This window comes from Magnolia sinica, chromosome 12 (genome assembly GCF_029962835.1).
Source record: "Magnolia sinica isolate HGM2019 chromosome 12, MsV1, whole genome shotgun sequence".
Taxonomy (NCBI): Eukaryota; Viridiplantae; Streptophyta; class Magnoliopsida; order Magnoliales; family Magnoliaceae; genus Magnolia; species Magnolia sinica.
Genome location: NC_080584.1, coordinates 49,978,572 through 50,003,221, shown reverse-complemented (window position 1 = coordinate 50,003,221; position 24,650 = coordinate 49,978,572). Strand labels below are relative to the sequence as shown.

The following is a 24,650-nucleotide window of genomic DNA, read 5'->3' as shown; positions in this document are numbered from 1 at the left end:
TTAAGGCCCACTGTATCATTTATTTTTCTATCCAATCTGGCCATAAGGTCACACAGACCTGGATTAAGAGGAAACAAATTTTCTAATGATCCAAAACTTATGTAAAATAAAAGTTTTCAATGGCAGACACTCACTCCCCACTACTTTTTGCTATGTGGTCCGCTTGATCCTAGATCTGTCTAATTTTTAGTCTCAAGCCTGTAAGATAAGCTGGCCAAATGGTTGGACGGTTTGGATGCAACACATGCACCATGGTGGGGGTCCACATGAACTATGGATCTGACTCATTCTTTAGCTCATGCCATAAAATGAGCTTTCAAGGTGGTTGGACAGTTTGGATGCAACACATACATCATGGTGGACCCCACCATCCAAACAGTAGACAACGTGAATACAACACATACATTATTGGGTAGGTCCCACCGTCCAGCGCTGTGGATGGTGCGGACGAAGCACATACACCATGGTGGTTCCCATCATCCACAGTCGTGGATAGTGTGAATAAAACACATACATCAATGGTGGGTTCCACGTGGGGCCCACCATAATGTTTATTTGCAATCCAACCTGTTGGTAAGGTCACACTGACCTGAACGAAAGGAAAAACAATTTTCATATTAATCCAAAACCTCTGAGAATTCCCAAATGGGTTTCAATGGCAACCGTTCAATCACCGTTGCCATGTATAGGGTTGATTTTTGGGAGGGGGGCCCACTGCCGTAAGGGGCATCAAATGCACGGTGTGGATCGTCCAACACACAGCACGGTGGGGCCCACAGCTGGGACCCAGGTCTCAGCCCGTCCGCGTCCAACGCAGGACGCTGCTGCGTCCCTAATGTTAGCAGCAGAGGTGCTGCTTATTTTTTTTAAGTGTTTTTCTGAGGTTTTTCATAGGTGGGGGCCGCATCAACAAAATCCACCCCGCCCATTGGTTCTTACTGGTCAAGACAGACCAAACGAGCCCAATATCGAGCATGTTTTGGGGTATAGAAACAACAAGGTGATTTTCAACAGTAAAGGAATTGCTTGCTATGCTATAGTCCGCCAGAACTTCGGATTGGCTCCATTTTTCGGTTCAACGCCTAGAAGGAAAGAGGATGGACAGCTTCGATTGAAAATATATATCAAGGGGGGGCCTACACAAGTGGCACACCCAAATCCCCCTTTTTTTTCCTTACTGACATTAGTGCATCCACTATCAGCTCACACTTTACTGTGAAGCCCATCCAGCATCCAGGGACGTTGGATGACTGCATATAACACATTAAGGTGGGGCCCACCCATAAACGTGTTACTAGGGTGGTCCACCAAATGTTTGGATGGTGTGCATAAGACACACATCAAAGTGAGGTCCATTTGATGAACGGTTTGGACATCTCACAACACATTAAGTGGGCCATACAATCACATCTTCATATACAAAACAAATGAAAAAGAGAGGGAGAGAGAGAGAGAAGCACCCACCTTTGATCTTCTCTTCCTTCATCTGCCTATAGTCTCTAGAGCTCCAAGGAAACGATTCTGACGGTTGAGATGGGCTTTGAGTGGTGGAGATGGGAGGTAGGAAGGTGGGCCACACTAGCTCTCTCATGGGGAGCTTGGACGTGGGTTGCTTGGGTGGAAAAATGAAAGAGAGAGAGAGATGATGGGAGAGGAGTGACGGGGTGTGTAAGAGATGGGATGGAAAGGTTGACTTTGGGGATTGTGTAGTGTACTTAGGGGATGAGATATGATACTTGACTTGATGGGTGTACTTTGACAAGTGAAGTGATTGATGTGATGGATTCTCTATGGATTTGTAGCGCGCGGCGTTTTTTTTGAACTGAACACGGGCCTACATCTCCTGGCTCGGGTATCGTCTTGGCGCATGAGACGCGACATTAGAACCGCGACGACGGCGCGGTCACAATGACACAAGTCTTAGACAGAGCTAACTTAGATCGACAGGATGCAACTCAGGGTCGCGCTCAATTGCCGATTATAGGTCGCGGGTTGCTAGAATTCGACCGAGAGGACTGCGGAAGACTACGGAACAGTATGTTTTAGGATACGGGTCTCACACCCCCTCCCAACTGACCATGATACAATGAGAGACGTGGCCTGATGGTAAAGGCACCGGTGCTCATATTTTTCACTCAGTCTCAGCGTTGGAGCATCTCCTGGTACTAAAGAGGTTCTGGAACTTTCACCCAAGGACATCCTACGTGCCCACAGTGCTAGAATCAAACATTTTCGATTTTCAAATTCAGTCATCCACGATGTGCCTGTGGAGGCTATGGCCTTAATAATGCTAGGGCGAATAATAATCGTGCTATGCAAATGTGAGATGCTTGAGTTACACCCTCCAGTCATGCAGTAATCTTGTGCGTACCGCGCGCTCATGTGAGTAACTCTTATCAGTGAGTCCCATAAATAGTCTGCCTAATGGCATATGTTATGATTAATCACTACTCATATCAAGCATACATACGATGTATATGGGTATGAGTCATGGAGTTATACTAAGCATGTTATATGGTGATGAACTATCTTTACAACGAGGATGAACCTAGACGGTCTACACACAACAAGTACGGGCCTATCAAAGGGCCCTAGGGAGAGTTATAATGTAGACATTTAACCAACATTATTTTTACAATGTAGACATCAAACCATCATTGCTCCCAAGGCATGGCCTGCCATAAATATCATTATACAAACCATGGTGGAATCACACATTACAATGAGCCTTATGTACATTCCATTAGGCCTCGACCCATGGGCCTCAAATATATCAAATGAGACGCATCACTTGGGCTTCATACATATCAAGGTGGCCTCAACAACGGGCCTCATACATCACATCGGGCCTAATCAAATGGGCCAAGTCGAATGGGCCGAGCCGAATGGGCCAAGTTGAATGGGCCGAGTTAAATGGGCTGAGTTGGATGGGCCAATTCAAATGGGCCGAATCATAATTCACTATGTATAGAGGTCAATATAATGTATTATGCAAAAAAAAATGAGTCATATCAAGAAATCATTTGGACCATACTATATCCAACCGTGGTGATAATGATTTCCACGGTTAAATTCTAGTGGGCCCCATCATAGGGTTTGTTTCCCATCCAGCCTATTCGTAAGGTCACAAAGGCCTGGACTTGGAGGAAAATCAAATATGATATAGGTCCAAACTTTGAAGCATAAGGGTTTAATGGTGGACTTCGAACCCACTGTTCACTATAATGTAGTCCACCTAATCCTAGATCTGTCTTATTTTTAGTGTCAAGCCTTAAAATTATATTTCAAAATGGTTGGACGGTTTGGATGCAACACATGCATCAATGGCCCCATATAGATGGACGGCATAGATAAAGCACATGCCTCAAGGTGGGGGCCACATGGATGGAATGTGTGGAATACATACATCAGTGGGTCCCACGTGGGGTCCACCATAACGTTTATTTACCATCCAATCTGTTAATACGGTCACACAGACCTGAAAAAGAGGAAAAACAAATTTTATAATGATAAAAAACTTTCATGAATCCAAAAAGATTTCAATGGCAGATGGTTCAATCCCACTGTTTTCAGTGACGTGCGCCACCTGAGTTGTATATGGTTGATTTTGGGGTTGGCCCACTGCCCTAAGGGGCCCACCCAAATGCATGGTGTTGATGACGACACACATCATAGTGGGCCCACGGCTAGGACCCGCTGTCCTTGCCCACACGCAGCAGTGTCCTGCTGCAGCGTCAGCAGCAGTAGGCGCTACATATATTTTTTTTTGAAAAAATGAGTTTTCTCCCGATTTTTCGTAGGTGGGGCCCACATCCAGAAAATCCAACCCAATCATTAGATTTTACAGCTCATGACAGATCAAATAAGCCCAATATTCAGCATATTTCGGCGTACCAAAAAATCAATGTGGGTCCTAGTTGCTTTTAATAGTAAAAACCACTATTTTCAATGTTATGGCCCGCTAGATAGTCGGATTGGTTTCATTTTTCAACTCAGCGCCTAATATGAGCTGAGGAATAAGATGGCCGTGTGGATTAAATCCATACATTAAGGTGGGGCCTGTATGAGCGACCACTCCAAAGCTTGTTAAATCAAGCTAATATTTTTGTTTTCAGTTCACGTCTAGCGTCCCTGGACGCTAGACGGTTTGGGCATAACACATACATTTAAGGTGGGCCCTATTCAGGTGGGCCACCAAATGGCTGGATGATGTGGATAAGACACACATTAAGGTGGGGTACATCCGAGTGGGCCACACGGCCACATCATCACAATCAACAAAAGTGAAAGAGAGGAAGAGAGAGAGAGAGAAAGAGAGAGATCAAGTGATGGAGGGACCCCGGCACTATGAGCACTCCCTTCAACATACATCAAGTGGGTCCCATTACATATGGGCCCACCGATCAAAATCAACGGTGGAGGTCTTTTCTCCACCGAAATGCAAGGTCTAGATGACCCTATCCATGCAAAGAAAATAAACATCATGATGGGGTCCATGCAGAATGGCCCCATCATGGGATGATCATGAGAATCAAGGTGGGCCATCGACCACACCTAGGGTCCACATTGAGATCCATACCATCAATTAGTAGGCCTCACTTGGCCCATCATCAAAATATGAAAATCTAGCATATAAAGCACTCACCGTTCGATCTTCTTGGTCCGATGAAACACTAATCTCCTTGTGTCCCTCTCTGATGGAAGGTGATGAGAGTTGAAGGGCTAGGATGATGGATTTGGGATAGGAAAGTGGGCCACACAATACACTTTTCTCACTTGGGGTTGCTTGGATGTCCACCACCTCTTGGTTGTTTGGAAATTGTGAAAAGAAAGAAAGAGAGAGAGAGAGAGAGAGAGAGAGAGAGAGAGAGAGGGTGGTTGTAAGAGAGGTGATGTGTGTGAGGGATGGATGTGAGGTGATAGTTATACTTGACATGTATGGGTGTGTAAGAGAGAGGGTGAGAGAGAGTTGACTTTAGGGTTGAACTTGTACTTGACATGAGGTAATTAATTGATTGATTGATGGGACATGTTGTAGATATTCTCTTGAGATTCGCAATGCGCGGTGTTTTTCTCAAACTGAACGCGGGTCCACATCTCCTGGCCATGGTATCGAATCGGTATACAAGACGCGGCGTTGGAACCACGGCGACGGTACGGTCGCAATAGTATAAGTCTCGGGTCAAGCCGACTCTGGAATACGAGACACGACTCAGGGTTGCACGTAAATGCAGTCTATACGTCGCGGGTCACCGGAATTCGACTAGGAGGATCGCGGAAGCTTACGGAATAGTACAAACTAGGATACGGGCCTTACATGATGTGTGGCATCCGTAATCTTGATGGTAGTGGAGATGCCATTATATCGTCAGTGAATGACGTCTCTACTTCTTCCGACATCGCTTCTACTAAGGTCGGGACCCAACCTCGGTACGTTTTTTTAATATCGTTGATCTGACCTCGTATCTCCCTGAGCTCGACATCCCAAGGGACCTTCTCTGCCATTGCCTCAGGAGCTTTTCCATGCCTTTTGTTCTTTAACATGTCGCATAGGTCGGAGTAAGCAAGCACAGTAGTTCCCGCCGTGTGGCTGGGTGCTTAATTATGCTGTTCAGGCTGTTGCCTGGCTCTGTATGAGTCGTGAAGTGCCTGGGGAGGTCGAGATAATTTGGTTGCTGTAACTGATTTTACTTCATGGTCGAGAGGCTGCCACTGCCTCCCCAGTATTTGCATTATGCGGTCTACATTACCGACTAGGGCCTCGACCTAGTTTTCTAAAGAGACGAGTTGACCAGTTCTGTTGCGCGGCCTACCCGAGCCCAACACTGGGATATGGTCGGTATGATGTTCCTTAGGAGATTCCTCAGGTTGCTCATCTGGTGTGGGGATTGGTGCAATAATGGTGGCTAAAGCTCGCTTTCTTTATTTAGCTATGACTAAGTAAACAAAAGGATGATGATTCTTTTGATGTAAAGGAAACTTCTAAGGCGGCTTTGCTATCGTTCTCACATACAACGCCAAACTATTGATGCTAAAATCTGGTCAATCCTGTCTCACTTCCTACGAGCCGCTAAGTAACTACAATTAATGGAGAATAAGATAATACACAAGGGGCGCCAGTTAAGGCCGGGGACCCTTGATGCCCAAGTCAGGTTATAGACTCACAGTAGGTGTAGTATAATGGAGATATTTGTTGTACCTCGTTCCATGGCAGGGGGTGTATTTATAGGTTTTTTTTTTACAGTCTTGCATCCGAGTTGATTTGTTGGATTTGCTGAAGGTGATCGTATTGGAGTCAGACTCCAATTTCCGTATAAAGAGAAAATTCTTCTTTCTATGGTAGAAAGTAGCCAGCTTATCAATCTCATACATTTGTTTAGCTCCATTTTACCCATAACATATATAAAGATAAATATAATAATATTTTACTTCACTTTCAACGTATTATAAATTATAAAAAATAAGGAATATAATAATACTTTAACATGGTATCAGAGCAGAGCTCACATTAGAACTCTTTCCAATACCATGTCAAAATATAGCTTATATTTCTTATCACAAATGCAATATGACAAACTAAAAGTTAATAGTCCAAAAGATTATCTCTAATAGTCGATGTGGGACTAAAGAAAGTGGGAGTACCTACTATTACCGAATGAATGAGACAACTGTCTATAGAAGAAAGAAAGAAATTAAAAAAAAAAATGATAAGAAAAGAAAAGAAAACCAGAGAAGGCGGTAGGAAGGTAAAGGCACGAAAAAGATAAAACCAGGAGGTGTGCTTAGAAATGACGACAGAATTTAAAGAGTTGTAAAGATATTCTAATGGAAGAGGGTATAGGGCACCGTTAAGGCTCTGAGATTGTACCAGTGGTACCATGTGTCGATGATCCAAGCCATTGATACGACCGGACTCATATAGTTCATGCATCTAAGAGGAGACTTGATCTTGATTCGATGGGTCAACTTTATAACTCAGTGCTACTTGCAACTAAAATTGAATCAATCACCGAGTGTTAGAGTTACGAGGACAAGAAAAAAAACAAAGGATTAAAAAAAAAAAAAAAAAAAAAAAAACAGAATGGATCGAAATTTGGAACGCACGATCTCAGTGAGAGGTGCATGCCATGCCTACTACTGTCAAGAGGTGACAAGTCTACAACATGTCTACAATTGGATCTCCATTTTAAGTCAGGCCCCACCCAATTAAAGGATAATATTACATTGACATTTGCCACTTTAACACGTTGTGTGAAACATTACATTGACATTTGCCACTTTAACACGTTGTGTGAAACATTACATTGACATTTGCCACTTTAACACGTTGTGTGAAACATCATTCCTTTACACACACACGTGTCTATATATATATATATATACTGTTTTAAGAACTCATCATACGTTATGTGAATCCAAAATCTGAACGGTCCACACGAAGCAGAACCTCATGAAACGTTTTGGGCCCAATTTTTATTTTGATCCAAAACTTTGATGGGCGATGAAAAATGAAAACAGTTTCCTCTCTTGATTTGCATTTCTCTTTGCTATGGCCCTTAAGAATTTTAGATCAGTGTGAAAATTTATCCCTTAGGGTTTTATGGGATTCTGTATCACATGGACTGTTCGGATTAGACACCTATGACATGTGTGCAAAGGTGCACACGTGCATAGGTGAGCATGACTCGGAAATGGTAGTACGATGTCGACCTCATGGGAAGTCAGATGTGTGGGCCCAACCGTGATGTCTGTCAAACATCTATCCCATCAGTCAGATGCACCATTCCAATATGTTTCATAAGCTTAGAATTCAAGTCAATCCATGACTTGTGTGGGCCACACCACATATAACAGTTGAGAAGGGTTGCCCTGCCATTAAAACATTCATAATCATATATTACGCCCACTGAGATGTGGTTCGTAATTCCAACCCATCCATTGTGTGTGTCACACTTGGATGGGGAGTCAAACCAAGTTTCACCTGCATCCAAAATGCAGGTGGGCCCCACCAAGTGATTTTATATGTTTTAAGTGTGTCTTCACCTGGTTGTAGATGGTATGGTCCACCTAAGTTCCGTATACAGCTGATTTTTGGGATATCCTATGACCTAAAGGGGACCCATCAAATGCACAATGTTGATGTTCTACATACATCACTACTTTGCACAGCATACTGGCAAAATCAAAGGCATCCTGCACAATGGTTTTTAAATTTAGATGGTTCTGATTAATGATCTATGGAATAGATTGATGATCCAACGGGGGGATTATCTTAAATTTGATATATATTGGCTCGATGGTCCATTTGATGATCGGTTCCAAATATAACAATTTTCAAAAAAATAAAAATAAAATTTATACCCTCCAAAATTCCAAGTGTACTGTAGGGCCCAACCAAGACCCGGCTTGTAACGATCAATTTGCACAAAACTATAAAGAACCCAGAAAATTCCAAGACCTATAAAACAGATAAAGAGGGGGAATACCACCAAATCAGCCGGTAGAGAACTCCAAGCAGGGGCTGAAAGGTTGGGATAATTCGGTGAACAAGAAATCAGCGGGGCGCCACTAGAAACACACCAACAAATATGAGAAAGTGCTTTTGGGGATCCGCATCAGCTCCTCCAGCCACATTGCACCCAGGCCAACGGCTCAGCTCCTAGAACCAGCAACCCTTTTCAACAGCACTCCAGAAACAGATTGAACACCAAGCTTCCAATGCGAGAGAGATAGATATTCAAGATTGAAGCCCATTGAAACAGAGACCCTCTGCTCCAGCCTAGAGGCAATACACCATGCCAGAACAATAGAAACATAGACCCTCTTCTCCAGCCTAGAGGCAATACACCATGCCAGAGCATAATCCCTCCTAGAAAGAGCAAGGTAAACTTCCCAAAACACCCATACCAAAGCATCAGCCCAAGAAGATTTTCCAAAGCAACAGCAAATTACCTTACAACAGATAAAACCAGACCAGCAGCGATCTGAACCAAGCTTGCACTCAATATACCTCCATCTGCACGAATCATTTCCAACTGCTTCAAACAGCTTCAGAAGGAAAGGGACAGAGCTATCTGCATAGCAAAAGAATCCTGCCAACAACCCCAAGCGCAACTAGAAAAGCTACATCCTCCTGAAAATGGTATGTGCTTAACTCCAGCTGACCATCAGAACCAAAACACCAGCAGCATCAAACTCAAAAGCTGGATGAAGTGAAAACAGAAATATCAGCTTGATCCAAAACTTCTGTGGCCCTCAAGAAGTTTTCAAAGGTAAGCATTCATCCCCATCAATTCCTATCATGTGGTTCACTTGAGCTTTGGATCTGCCTCATTCTTCCGCTAGCTAACAAAATGGACGGACTAGATGGATAAAACAGGTAGGCTCAAAGATCTTTTCCAGCACCCCAGTTGGTAATGGAGGGGTCATACCAAATCTGAGTACCCATCACGTGGGCACAGCTGTGAAAATGTGCTAACCAAAAATCTCTGGCCAATTAATCAAGTGGGCCATGGTGTAGAAAACAAATGAACAAATGGGCAGCTTGTGAGCCTGATGGAACATATTTTTTCTGACTAAACACAATTTCTAATGGATCTCAACAATCACTTTGATCCAAATTGGACAGCAGACCATTTTATTTTAACCATTCATTGATGGTCACCAGTCAGATGGTTAGATCTTTCCATCTCAATGACTTTCAGTATATGATCCATCTATACCAGTGCTTAGCATTTCGAATGTTTGAAATCATGCGATCAGTATGATCTTCCATCTAGAATCATTGCCCACTTTGATTTTCTATTCGCTTCATTCTATCCATATCTAGTATTTAGTTGGAAAATCATTTCTTAGAAAGATAATATCTTACAGTACAATCATTTCCTAGGCATCACTGGAGAGAAGGAATACAATGCTGAAAATCTAAGTAGAACACCTGATGCAACTTACCATACACTACATATCTTCCGTCCTTAAACACCCAAAATATGTCAAGATATACGAAAGAGAAGATGAACCTTGGCCCCTCAATTGTGGCTGTCTTGGTAGATTCCAGCCCCAAGATATAAATCCCTGATTGCGTGCATTTCCACGACAATATCTCTTATCTTCATTCTTTTGTTTGGAGATTCTACAGAACATGAGACACCAATTTCAACTATAGAAACCAAGCACTCTTGCATTTTACTCAAGGGAGTGTTGCATTATTGTATGTTGTTCAGAGCTCGAACTTCTTCTAAGAGCAGACGTGGGTCTACAATCCTCATCACTTGATCAGGCAAAGCCATTTTAGCAAATTCATGAAGGCTCAGACTATCTTCAAACATGTCATCAGTTGGTCTCTTTCCTGTGAACATTTCCAAAAGAAGGATCCCATAACTGTAGACATCACCATGTGCAGACGCCATTCCACCCATTCCATACTCTGCCACTCATGCATCTCAAAATTTTCAGATATTAAGGTTTCATTCCATTAATTAAATAACAATAGAGAATATTTTTTGAAATAGAAGAAGTGGCAATCATTGCAAGCATAAGAAACAATAATCCTATTAATTTTAAACTTTTGAAGCATGATCATGAAGTTATATTGACTAACAAGAAATGAGTCCTACAAGCATAAGACTAAGAAAAAAAAACAAAAACACAAAAAACACAAACATGCAGCTCAATATAAAACAATTTGCTTCCATCGAATGTTACATGGCCTACTGTTCGATGCATTTTCAGGTGAAGTTTATCTTTAAAATAAATTAAATTAAAATAAAGACATTTTAATTACTCCATTAGAGAAATCCTTCCATTGTCTCCTTCATTCTTACTGAGAGTTTCTTTCCAATTACCACTAAAACTGGTTTTAGTTGTGGTAATGGAAGTATATTAGTTGTGGTAATAGAAGTATTAAATTTACAGAACAATCTATTTTCAAGTTTTTATTGATGCCATTATTTATGAGGAATGATCCAATGCTCTTAGAGCAGTGCAAGTTATAGTGCTTTCAGTTTCATCAAGAAACTTGGATATTGCGATCCAGACTCTCCATCAGTTATGCCCATTTTATGGGCTGCCATAAGCAAAATCAAATCAATTGGATGATTCACCCACCTGTAAGTTGATTTTCTAAGTTTTTAATTTTTGGGCCATTCATTTTTTAAATTCATGGATTGAATGGATAGGCTTGGGTAGTAAAAGTGGTTTGATCTTGAGAGGTATTAGTGGCAGCATTAGAAAGGAACCTTGCTAATCCAAAATTGCCCACATGGGGGCGCATTTCATCATCCAGTAGAACATTGCTTGGTTTTAGATCACGATGAATGACCGATATCTGGCAATGGTGATGAAGATACTCCAATGCAGATGCGACATCAATGGCTATATCCAGCCTTTGAATAAGGTTCCAGCTCCACAACTCTTGGTTCCAATGTACACTTGGATGCAACCACTTCTCTAGACTCCCATTAGGCATGTACTCAAATACTAGAGCTTTGAAATCATTGCCTTTAAAATCAATGCTTGAGCAAGCAGATATGATTTTAACTAGATTCCGATGCCGGATATTTTTCAAGGCTTCACATTCGACCATGAAACTCCTAGAAGCACCATGTTCTTGAAGATTGAAAACTTTCACTGCAACACATGTTTGATCCTGATCTAGAAGTCCTTTGTATACAGAACCATAACTTCCCACACCAATCAAATTATCCAAAGAGAACCCACCAGTCGCTTTAAAGAGATCTGCATAAGAAACATCTAAAAATTGGCCCTCCAAGAGGCAAAAGCCTCTTGCTGGCCTTTCTTCTCACCCAGAAAACAGTAGCAAAGAGAAATGATAAAAGAATCAAACCTAAAACTGCACTGACAATGGAGATTATTACTTTTAGAGAAATAGACATTCCATGTTTCTTAGGAGCTTTCTTTGGGCACACTGGCAGCCATAATTGTGGGATACCTCCACAAAGCTTCTTGTTTCCAAGGATCGAAAATTTGCTCAAATTTTTGAAAACCCCTTGAGTTGGGATTTGGCCTTTAAGATCATTGGATGACAAGTCCAAGTGCTCCAGAAATGGAAATTTCTGCAGAGCTTCTGGAATATGCCCAGACAAGTTATTATGAGAAAGATCTATCAGTTTAATACCCTTGAAATTATTCAAGCCCAGAGGAATGGCTCCTTGTCAAGGCTCAGACAATTGTTTATCTCCCTAGGAATTTCACCCATCAATTTGTTGTGAGAAGCAAACAAATATTGAAGTAGTTCCAACTTACCAACAACCGGTGGTAGAGATCCAACCAAAGAATTCCAGTCTATATGAAGTGTGACCAGGTAATGAATACTTATAATTTCTTTGGGTATGGTACCATTCAGCTTGTTTCTACTAAGAACCAATGTTTCAAGATGACGACAGTTTCCCAGACTCGAGGGGATGCTTCCTTGCAAACAATTTCCATCTAAATAGAGTTTAACCAACCGAGTGATGTTGCCAATGGAGGATGGGATTTGTCCTGAAAGTTTGTTGCTGTACAAATACAATCCCTGCAAAATTTGAAGCTTCTCAACACCAATAGGAATAATACCCATCACAAAGCTCCTATATACACCAAACCTATTTAAGTTGAAGAGATTACTAATATCTGTTGGGATGCTTCCAGATATCGGATTTTTTCCTAACTCTAGTACTGTTAGGTGGGTAGAGAGATTGACAATGGTGGCAGGAAGTTCTCCTCTCAGTCGATTGGAACGGAGATGTACGACTTCCAAATGACTGCAATTGGTCAAAGAAGTGAGGAAACTCAAGTCATTATCTCCTCCTCCAACTCCAAATAGGATATTGAGATCCTGCAATCTTCCGAAATTTCCAGGCATGGGTCCGCTAAAATTATTATTAGCAAAACTAATAACAGCAAGTCTTGAAGCATTGGGTAATGAAACTGGTATCAGTCCAGTAAATGCATTTTCTGAAAGGTAAAGATATTTGAGATTAGGAAGGGTGAGACCTAGATTGGCTGGAAGGTTTCCGTGAAGTCGGTTAATTGCCACAGAGAAATAAATGATGGATGAGAGGTTGTAAAGCGATGGTGGGATCAGACCAGACAGTTTATTTGAATATTTCTCAAGATTTTGTAATTTCACTAGCTGTCCTAGCTCATCAGGGATGCTTCCTTCGAAACTGTTATAATGTAGATAGAGAAACAAGAGATGAGAGGTTCCCGAGTGGTGGTGGGATGTTGCCATGAGATTGTTACGGCCAAGCTTCAATGACACGAGCATTGACAGTGAGCTAAGCTCAACTGGAATTCTCCCCACGAGTTCGTTTTGATCTAAAAGGATGGATCTGAGCTCCGAGCAGTTGGACAGATTGTTGGGTATTCCTCCTTGCAGCATATTATCACTCAGATCAAGATCTCGAAGCTGAGAGAGCTGGCCGATTTCACGTGGGATTTCTCCATCACTACACCAAAAGCGTTTATCAGGTACGGCCCGTGCTTTGGTTCAGAAATGGTATTAAGCCGTTTTTAATGGAACACGGTTCCAAACCGTTTCTGAATGCAGCGACTGTACCCTCTTTTCACGTACGGCTCTTTTGCTTTACCCTTTTCTTCATTCTCTCTCGTCTCACATCTCCTTCTCTTCGAATCTCCCATTTAGGTCATTCTGCCCTCCTGCTCGTCCCGCTCTTCTTCTTCTTCACACTCCTTTAAAAAGCATCTCCATTACGGCAGATCTACGCCTCCAAATCTATTACCTCTCTCATTCTCCTCCGTTCTTCCTCCTCCAATTCCTAATTTCTCTCCAGATTTCTTCAGTTTCCTCAGATCTAAGGTTTACAGATCCCGTTTTTGGAGTCAGATCCACGTTTCTTGCATTGTGGCCACGGATCTGTCTCTTTTGTAGCTGATTATATCTATTAATTTCATCAAAAGCGGGTTTTAGGAAGAGAGAGAGAGGGAAGAAACCGATGTCTCTGTTATTTTTATTTTTTCTTGATCTTTTATGGATGATTTTTCATGTTGTTCGAATATCTGTGAAATTAGGGGTTTCCACTTTAAATCGGATTTTTTTTTTTTGTCATTTTCTCTGATTTTTTATTTTCAAAATTCCTATTTGGTTTTGTTGTTCCGTACATGTTTTCATAGAATTTCGTGAGTGATTTTCATGTTCAAATGAAAATTTTTGTATTCTTTAATTCAAGAAAATTAGGCAATTCTAGCCACTGAATCCGTTCATTCTCTATTGATTTGTACAAAAATTTCACACATTTTTGTTACATTAATTTCCTGCAATTTTGAACTTCTTTTGAAATTTCCACAAAAATTTCCAAATGAAGCTCTCTGTCCACGTCAAGGAGAAGGCAAAATCTGCACCATCGGATCAGGCCCCTGTGATCAATCTCACGCAGTTTGGGTATGTCAACCTCCTCGGCAAGGGGATGCTACCGGAGGGGCGGCCAGTCGTCATGAAGGCGAAGCTAGTGTCAAAGACCACGGAGAAGAAGATCAAGGAGGCTGGCATGGCCGTCATGCTCACTGCCTGATCTGTGGGGACCAGTCGTCATGAAGGCGAAGCTAGTGTCAAAGACCACGGAGAAGAAGATCAAGGAGGCTGGCATGGCCGTCATGCTCACTGCCTGATCTGTGGGGACCAGTCGATGAATTGTAGGTTTTGATTTCAGATCTTTTTTTTAAAAAAAATGGGATATGGATACTTTGGGATATTTTGAGTTTCATGAAAGTACCATTTTGCACTTAGTAGGCTTTTTGTTCTTTCGTGAAATATTCATTATATATCGTCTTTGGTATTTGATCTACTTAAATTCATTTATTTAGTGATTGATTTGTTGGTTTGGACCTGAGATTTTTTTATTTTTTATTTATTTAACATACATGCATAAAGTCTCTCACATAGTCTGACCATTCCAATTGCAGATATACATGTATATGTCATACATAAGCACATAGGCTGCCCACTCTAATAACATAAATGCATAAAGTGTCTCTTACTCCGAGCATTTCAAATAATGTATATATGCATGCATGTATGTACGCATGCATGCATATGTATATAAGCATAAGAAAGGATTAGCAAGCTAGATGAGGTTAGTTTGGCATTGAGGGACAAAAATGACATTATTACTCCCATCAGACCTCAAAAGCTTCACAAGATGAGGATCCATATTGAAAGCTGCTTCCAGAAGTGATGGTGATAGAGCTCTGAACAGTGATGTCTTCCCACCAAAATGACTGAACACAGGCAGTGGACTAGAGATGACAGAAAACCATTCCAACCTTTCACCATCTGCAATTGAATATGAAGGGTACAGTTCTGCTATATGCTGTAGTATTAAAGATTTAGTTAAAGATTCATACATGTAGTAGCCAGATCTATTGGTGATTTCAGATTTACATCTGTTGACTGGTTCATATCTACATCTTCTCTTTGTAGGTTGATGATTTTTTACTGATCGATCTGGTAAAATGGCTTATTCATTTGGTAGCCTCTTTGTCATGTCTTAATGTTCTCTTTCTTTCTTTCTTTATTATTATTATTATTATTTTGTCTTAACTCTCCCTTAGCATTAGAAAAAAAAAATGCAGGGAAGTTGTTTGTTAAAATGCCAAAGAGATGTGATTTTATGGAAAATTGTGCTTGATCTATGTAGTCATTAGCCATTTACTGAGTAAAATGGTTTAAGTGAGTATGAAGAGATCATGGTGAGACTACTGAGCCCAATGCAAATGTACACGTTGCTGGAAATTGGATGTGCTTTGTCATGCATGCCCAATACATGGTGTTATTGCACCTTGCAAGCATCCTCAAATCTCCCAATTTTTTTGAGACTTTTTATATAGTCTTATCTGAGTGTTGAATGGCTGCAAGCTGATATCACAAAAGCTTAAAATCATTTATGTTAGAGGTTAAAAGTGGTTCAGATGCCTTTCTTACATGTTCAGTCTATTGGGAATGTAAGTGGGTGTTTCAATTGTTGCAAGTTGGTCCTGTGAAGAGCTGTTCTAAGTACTTGGTAACATATTAATGGATGGTGAAAGTTTTGTAAGATTGAGGTTAGATTCAGCCATTCAACAAAGAACTGGTCTTTGGTAAATTCACAATACAGATCTTGCATAATTTTTTTTTTCCTGCATCAATTTTCTCATAAGATGTTGCTTCTTGTGCAACAGATTTTGTACGTGCATGTTTCCATTTTCACCAAGACACTAAGAATAAAAGACAAACAACAGATGACTGTGACTCTGTAACAGCCAAAAAGTTAGAGTGCCACCAATTTTATAGTTATTAGTACCAAAGGTGGAAATGGAGGGCAGAGATGTGGATAGAAATTCAAAATAAACATGTTACTTGCAAGGAGAAAGAAATCATACCTTACCAAGTTGGCTAGTTCTGGCCAGTAGTACATGACATTTATGTTTATTTTGGATTACAAAGAAATCATACCCTTGTACTCTTATTGAGGTCAATGCATTACAAATTTCGGAGTAACCATCTACATAAACAGGGTAATTAACCAATTCAAGGGAACCGTAGATGTGGATAGAAATCCAAAATAAACATGTATGTTGCAAGGAGAAAGCAATCATACCTTACCAAATTGGCTAGTTGTGGGTAGTAGCACATTACTTTTCAAATTTCTATTAACAATGCTAGTCGGGAATACCAAGGTTTAGCTCACTACAAGAGATGATCCTATAGAAACCATTTTGAAAACATAATGGGCAGGTCATGTAGACCATGGGGACCAATTGATGCACAGGGAGCAGGGAGAAATATTAGTTGATTCAGATAGGTGATATGAATGCCAACAAAATTTCACAACCATGTCTTTTAAAAAAAATATTTTCAAACTCCAGGGCACTTTGTGCTATCTTTCGCTGTTTGTTTTATTTCAGATCTAGTCAATAGGCATGTCTACATGCCTATTGTGACTTTTTTTTAAAGAAATTTTTAAAAAAAAAGGAAAAAGGAAAAAAGAAGAAGTTAATAAGCATGTCTGTAAGTAACAGAGGAAGCAGAGGAATATAAGAAATGATCAGACTGGATTAGTGGAAATATGGAAGTAATGAAGGTGCTCTCATCTTCTCTATAAGCATTAACTATGGATTCTCTTTGAAGGTCCTTGCTGGCAGGAGTACAATCTGGTTATTTGTTGTTCAGGCTTCAGATGCAGAATTCATTACAGAAGCACAAACTCCTGCATCCCATGGTATATAATATTTCCTTGGTGTATTTTTCTTCCCTTTCTTCCTTTTAGGCAAGATTGGGAAGTAACGTACACGTATGTCTCTGTTTCTTGATTTGTTTTCTGTTGGGTGTTTTCTGGTTTGAGTGCGAATTTCAATTTCTTGTTTTTAGTTTAGGGTTCGTTGTGACCATGCAGAACTATGCAGAGTTTCGGTGATATACATGGACATCGGGTGTAGGATGTGACAAAGGTATGTGGTTGTTTTACATGGATATTTTTTTTCATGCAAAATATTCTTTTTCCCTTGATTGTTCGTTTGCGTCAACTCTAGTATTTTGCATAAACTTCAGTTTTAATTATCTTTTCTGAACTTTGGTATGAGTTTGGATTTGAGCATGTAGTTCAATGGTAGAAAATCTGCATTACAACATTGAAACCTATGGTAGTCTAGCTCACCTGGATTGAATGGGAGCTGCTAACAAAGGTCTTTAAACCATGCATTCTTTTCTTTCTTATAACCATGGCCCACTTAGAGATTAGATCAGGCCAATTGGCTAGGCTGGGCCATTCATCGTTGGCCCGAGCATGGCTTGGCCATTAATTGAGCTCCACTATTAAGATGAATTTTCTGAAAATAATGTTGGCTCGCTGATCCATATCAAACTTGGATGAGAAAAAATAACAATAAAGAGAAGTCCAACAGCCTAGATTCAACAAATATATGTCAAATATATGTGGCTTACTTGATAAGAGTGCCACCTTAAATTTTAGAATATAGCATGTTCATAATACTTGCAAGCTAAAATGCTTTTTGTATTGTGCAAAAACAGTTTTGTATAGCCTACCTCAATGTACTTATCCCAAACAACCAGCTCTATGATGATACACGAACAATCCTTAGTGCAGGTGAACAAGATCCCTTTCTTTTTTAAATAATGTTTGTACTATTCCCTTTTTACTTTCAATTTTTATCTATTAAATCCTCAATTGGAACTTTTACACCTGTTTATTTCCAAATCAGAATCTTCTATGCTTCTCCTTCTTTCTAAGTCACAACATTCTCTCTGTTTTTTTTTTTTTTCTTAATGAGCCCACAACATCTTATTCTCAAACTATTCAAGGTTAGATCAGTATGAGAATTCAGATCCAACACAAACCTATACTTCTATACAAGTTGCAATCATCTTTTCTTTTCTATACAGGTTGCTATCATCTTCACTAGCTAGTTAAGACTTGTATTCTACAGGGGCACACGATGGTTGGTGAGCATGGATTTGCATGCTCATTGGTGGGTCCCACCATGGATGCCCCACTATCTTCAAATTGCACGGTTTGGACAATCTCACCAATCCAATTGGCGGACCTCTTGAATTTCAATGTTGTCTATTGCCAATATTGTTTTGTATCTACCATTAGGTCACCTTATCTCATAATCTGATATGTGAAACCCACTAGATGGATGGTCTTGGTCATGGACCATTGCACCTATGTCCAGTTCAGTGCAGTGTCAGATAAGGAAATTGGTACATTGTGCTGAGGCTAGCTTCCCCATATGTAATTATATATCTACCAAAGTATTTAATGAATTTCCTTCTTGTAGTGGAGAGTGCATATTCTACTTGTAACCTAGCTGTCTTCAACTTGTACAGGCATTACATGTCCTCTAACAGTTGTATGCTATTTTTTCTTTTTCTTTTTGTTGTTTAAAAATTATTGTTTCTGTTTTGCAGGAAGATTTATGGCAGGCTGCATTTCCAGTTAGCACAGAGGTTTGTTCAATTCTTTTTTCTTCTTCCAGTACTTCTTTTCAATGTTATATCAAACATTGCTAGAGTAGTTCATGTCAATGGAGTGAGCAGTAAACTATTCAATTCATGCCAGACATGCTACCACAACTTAGACTTTACATGGTTTCTAGCTGTTTCCTTAAAAAACTGTATATAATTTTGTATCTTTTTGAGTTTAGATCCATATTTTACACTCGGATTGATACATAATGGCTTCTGTAATGTCTTTTATCTTCATTATTTATTGTTTATATTTGGCTTTGGATGGTGCTATTGCAAGAAGCCAATACAAATCATGTGCATTCATATGCTTTATATCAAAATTGAAATATTTCTGGATTACTAGTTTTTCCTATTATTTACTCATTTTCTTGTTTTTTTTTTATTGTAGCTCAATTGGTCTAGAACGAGCTCCCCTCGGGTCAGGAGCGCATCGAGCATATCCAAAAACCAGGTGAGTCAACTAACAACAGTCCCCAATATGTTTTTCACACTGTTTTGATAGTTGATTGTTGTTCTTTCAATCTTTTCACATGTTTTTGTTCTTAATTTTTTTACTTGTTGCTTGTTAGTTGGGTACATAAAAGGCCATCACATTGTGGAGCTCTTCATCTGTTGGACGGACTTTCATTGAATTGTCTTTTTATTTTGAAGTCTTCCATTATAGATTTTAATTTTTACTGTTAGGTTTGCAAGTCAGATAAATAATGTTTCAAATTACATCATGGTTGTTTTTACCATCTTTTGATTCTGAAATGAATATGACTTAAATATATTTTATTTTATTTTATACAGCAGGTTTTTTTTGTTTAAAATTGTTCCAAAATAAGAAAAAAAATACCATTCTCAAAAATGGCCGTTGGCACCAGAACGGTTTAAAACCGTTCCTAAAAAAATACCCAAAACGGTTCCAAACCGTACCTGATTTTCTGCGACGCCTCATTTAGGAACGGTATTAAACCGTTCCTGAAGCATTTAGGAACGGTTTAAAACTGTTCCTAAATGACGTTTTTGGTGTAGTGCATGGAAGCTGTTGCTCGGGAGGTTGATACTTCTCAGGAAGGTGAGGTTTGCTACATGAGGTGATATGTGCCCCACCAATCTGTGGGACCCAGGAGTTAAGGAGATGACCCTTTGAGGATGCTCGCGATTGCATGTGACTCCTTTCCAGTTGCAGAAATGGAGGGAATCATTCCATGAGCTGAAGACCCGGAAAGGATCATTGGATATCCTATCCTTGAATGCGATCAAGGTGACTCGATCTGTCTCATTTCCTAAGGCGGGGGAATCGATTCCCATGCAGTTCATGCATGGGGGAAGGAAGGTAAGGAAGAGTAATGACCAAAATCCCCTTTTGAGGTACAAGTCCAAGCTCCATTCTTCTTCTTGAGATGGTCTGATGATTTGAATCGTCCATGTTCCAGATACTCCTCTAGTTAAGCTATTACATTAAACTCAACTTCAGATATGATAGTAATCTTTTATTTTCTAGAGTTGAATGCAATACATTGAAAATTCTCTTTTCATTGTTCTAAATTCAATGATACTAACATTTTATTTTTCAGATATGATACTAACATTTTTAGAGTCAGAAAAGGAGACGATTGGACCGACTTATACAATAATTCACACATATTGAAGTGGACAACCAAACTCTTGGATTGGTGTATTTTCCCTTTTCCATTATTGAAATGGATTGATCAAGAAACTTTTCTGGTCATATACTTTGTGTATTGCCCATCCAAGGTATGGCTTACTTGATGATTTACCTAGATCCTGAAAGAGTTTGCAACTCTAGGAGCGGATTATGTAAGACCCCAGATCCACCGAGGTGGGTGGAACCCTGACTGACGCTAAGGGTGATGTATGTGCCCTAAATTCAGACGGTCCAACCATTTTGAAAGCTCATTTTATGCATGATCCCAAAAATGAAGCTGACTCAAATCTTAAGTGGAACATACCACAGGAAACAGTCATAATTGAATCACTGCCATTAAAAACTTAATGAATTCCACTGGAATGTTTATTTACCATCCAACCTGTAGATGAAGAGACCACACAAATATCATCTTTATCCAAAGCTTGGTCGCCCGCAAGAAGTTTTTAATGGTCAATCACCACTGTTTCCTGTACTATGGTCCATTTGGGATTTGGTACTGCTTCAGTTTTTGGATCATGATCTAAAATGAGCTTTCAATATGGATGGATGGCGTGGATGTAGTCACATACATTACAGTGGGCCTCACACTCACCTTGGTGGATCTAGGGTCTCGCCGATGCGGATTGGCTGGTGTACCACACACCAGCTATATAGTTGGTATGTACGTGTCATGTGCGTAGACGAGCGCAAACGCTCCTCCAGCTCCGAGTTGTACGAACGGTTCAAAGGAGATTAAAGTTGCATGTGCCCCAAAATGTACTTATTATATCCACACCGTTCATCCAGTTTTCGAGATCATTTTAGTGCATGAGCCAAAAATTGAATCATATCCAAAGGTCAAATGGTCCACACCACAAATAGCAGCAGCAGATAATGATTTTCACCGTTAACACATTCGTAAGGCCCACCATAACGTTTATTTTCCAACAAATCTGTTCATGAGGTCAAAAAGACCTTAATGAAGAGGAAAAACAAATACCATATTGATCCAGAACTTCTGTAACCCCCAAAAGGATTTCAATGGTAGACATTCAATCCTCCACTGCTTTTTGGAGTGTGGTCCAATTGATCTTTAAATCTGTCTTATTTTTCGTATCAAGACTTAAGACAAGTTTGTAAAATGGATGGACGGTTTGGATATAACACATACCTTATGATGGGACCCACAGAACTTGCTGACGTCAATACATCAGCTATATCGCTGGTGTGTGGTACATCAGCTAATCCGCTTCCGGGGCCTCCCCTAATCCGCTCCCTGCAACGCCAGCAAAAGAAAGAGTACTCCAGTCGAAGGTCTTCCGTTATAACAGAAGTTCCTTTTGCCTTCATCGCTACTCATCATGTATGGCATTGTATGCGATGCAACAGGGACCCATTTGCTGAGATGTGTTAGAAGCAATGAATCCCCCGCATCAAATCAACGGTGGATGGTATTACATGGGTTTAGTACACATACTTTGGTGGGCCATTCACACCAACTAAAGAGACTTTCTCGAGTTTTTCACTAAATTATGGAAACCGAAAGCTTAAAACTGGGATTGGGGAAGAGGGCAGCGAGAGCTTCTTATCATAGGGTCTGTGTATGACGGTGGAAAATTCTCATCTTCTCTCTCTCTCTCTCTCTCTCTCTCTCTCTCTGGTAATAGCTATGCCATGGAGAATAAAACTCAAACACGTTAGTTTGAAAAGGTAGTACTGGGTTGCACAATAGGTTTGCACGTACCATCCTTTAGATGGGCCCCACTGAGTACCATGGACAATAAAACTCAAACACGTTAGTTTGAAAAGGTAGTACTGGGTTGCACAATAGGTTTGCACGTACCATCCTTTAGATGGGCCCCACTAATACTCATTAGACCCACCATGAAGTTAAATTCAAACATGATGGTCCGAACGATTTGAACCATCCACGTTCCGGATACTTTGGTAATTAAGTTCAGACGATTTGATTCCACGTATACAATTTCTCGGTGCCTGCGTATCAGCCATCATACCTGTTGGACATGGTGGTAGATTTGTGCAAATCCAAAACCGTGTAAGGATTTTTGAGCTACCTATGCATATCGTGTGAGCTAGCTGTGAGATTAGATTTTTTTTCTAAGTTTAGATTGCTAGCTGTGTTAAGATAAATACTAGATTTCTTTCTGAATTTTTTCTTTCTTTAGCTGCCCTTAGGAAGCATCTAGATAGGGATTTTTTTGTCTTTTCACATAAGGAGTAAAGCCTATAAATGGCACCAGTGTAATTGTTTCCATAACATTCAAAATTCAACACTTCAATTCTCTCTCTTTCAGTTTTTATTTTCCTATTTCATGGTGGTTGCAGCCACACGTCAGAAGAGTGGTTTTTTAAAACCCAACAAAGTGGTATCCTGATCCTTGGGCCTCATCAGCAAGAAGCGAAGCAGGTCGTGCTCTACCTGTTTTGGGTCTAAAATACCCAACAAAAAAATAAAATAAAATCAGCCGTGAGGAGGCTGAACTGCATTCCTGTTGAACTGTTTTGGGTTTGAAATACCCAACGTAGATGTTTCTTCCTCATCATTTTTTCTTTTTGCTGTCCAGATTTTTGCTTGTAAAATCTGTCAAGCCTGCTGTCCAGATTTTGCTTGAAATATCTATTATTTTTCTTCTTCTTTTTCAGCATCTCAAGTAGTGGATGGTCTATAAACTATTGCAAGTTCTAATAGCATATATATTGTCCATCACCATCATCAAACTATCCAGATTGTTTGATTTGTAAAATCTGTCAGTTTTTTTTTCTCAAGTAGTGGACGGTCTTTGAACTTTAGCTGCATATATATTGAAATATTTTAATAGCAAGCACAATACAACCTCAAATACCCAAGTCGTCTAAGGACAACTATGAAAACTGGTGTATACAAATGAAAGCCTTGTTTGGATCTCAAGATCTTTGGGAGATCATCACTGACGGGTACGAAGAGCCCACAATGGAGCAAGAAGCTGCGTACACCGCCGAATGAAAGGCCAATATCAAGGATCAAAGAAAGAAAAATAAGAAAGCTCTTTTCCTCATCTATCAAGGGTTAGATGATTCTGCCTTTGAACGGATCACTGAAGCAACATTATGTAAACAAGCATGGGAGGCCCTTAGCACCATCTTTAAGGGTATTAATCGTGTCAAAAGGGTTTGGCTCCAGACCCTTAGATCAGAGTTCGAAGCGACTCACATGAAGGAATGTGAGAATATTGCTGATTATTTTTCGTGATTACTTGTAACCGTCAGTAATCTAAAAAGGAATGGTGAGAAGATTGAAGATATCCAAGTTATTGAAAAAATACTTCGATCTCTCACAACCAAGTTTAAGTATGTGGTTGTGACTATCGAAGAATCAAAAGATATTGAGAAACTCTCCATTGAGGAATTGATGGGATCATTGCAAGTTTATGAGTAACGAATGCAGAAGAATGCCAGTTCCATGCTAATGGAACAAGCTTTGGAGTCAAGATTGACTCTGAATGATAACAATGGTGGACGTGGAAGTTCACAACATGGTGGACGTTTTGCTAACAATCACGCAAGAGGCAGAGGGGGCAGATACCAACAAAGTCATAGTCAAAACTAGCAGAAAAATACCAATTTTCGTGGAAGATGAAATGGTAGAAGCAGATCGATGCATGGACGAGGAAGTACAAAGCACATCCAGTGCTATACTTGCAACAAGCTTGGCCACTATGCATCTGATTGTTGGAGCAAACCGGTGAATCAAGACAAGCGATCCAACTATGCCGAAGCATCAGGACATAAACAAGAAAGCCCCACACTTTTCCTTGTACAAGAGAAAGGCAGTGATCAATAGGATGTATGGTATCTCGACACGGGTGCAAGCAATCACATGTGCGGCAACAAGAAACTCTTTATGGAACTCATAGAAGGAGTTCATGGCGATGTAACGTTTGAAGACTCATCAAAAACGCCGGTGAAAGGTAAAGGCAAAATCAAAATCTTTCAGAAGAATGGTATTCCAAACTATATCTCCAATATGTA

At 40.2% G+C, this 24,650-nt stretch overlaps 2 protein-coding genes across 4 annotated transcripts; both read right to left on the bottom strand.

Moving 5' to 3' along the window:
• Positions 1 to 8,155: 8,155 nt before the first annotated feature.
• LOC131221351 (uncharacterized) lies at positions 8,156 to 10,975 on the bottom strand. Of its 3 annotated transcripts, none has more exons than XR_009159205.1 (3): positions 10,020 to 10,975; positions 8,953 to 9,074; positions 8,156 to 8,869 (listed from the first exon to the last, which is right to left on the bottom strand). XR_009159205.1 is itself a non-coding variant. In XM_058216587.1 (3 exons), the coding sequence occupies exons 1-3, from the start codon at positions 10,141 to 10,143 to the stop codon at positions 8,653 to 8,655; spliced, it is 405 nt and encodes a 134-aa protein (XP_058072570.1). In that variant the 5' UTR covers positions 10,144 to 10,968; the 3' UTR covers positions 8,181 to 8,652. The 3 variants fall into 3 exon arrangements, 2 of the variants coding, with proteins under 2 accessions (XP_058072570.1, XP_058072569.1); XM_058216587.1 differs by having other exon boundaries at positions 8,181 to 8,869; positions 8,953 to 9,016; positions 10,020 to 10,968; XM_058216586.1 differs by having other exon boundaries at positions 8,181 to 9,074; positions 10,020 to 10,973.
• Positions 10,976 to 11,158: 183 nt separating this feature from the next.
• Positions 11,159 to 13,641, bottom strand: LOC131220049 (receptor kinase-like protein Xa21). Its single transcript, XM_058215025.1, has 4 exons — positions 13,590 to 13,641; positions 12,265 to 13,482; positions 11,951 to 12,085; positions 11,159 to 11,796 (listed from the first exon to the last, which is right to left on the bottom strand). The coding sequence occupies exons 1-4, from the start codon at positions 13,639 to 13,641 to the stop codon at positions 11,159 to 11,161; spliced, it is 2,043 nt and encodes a 680-aa protein (XP_058071008.1).
• Positions 13,642 to 24,650: the final 11,009 nt, after the last annotated feature.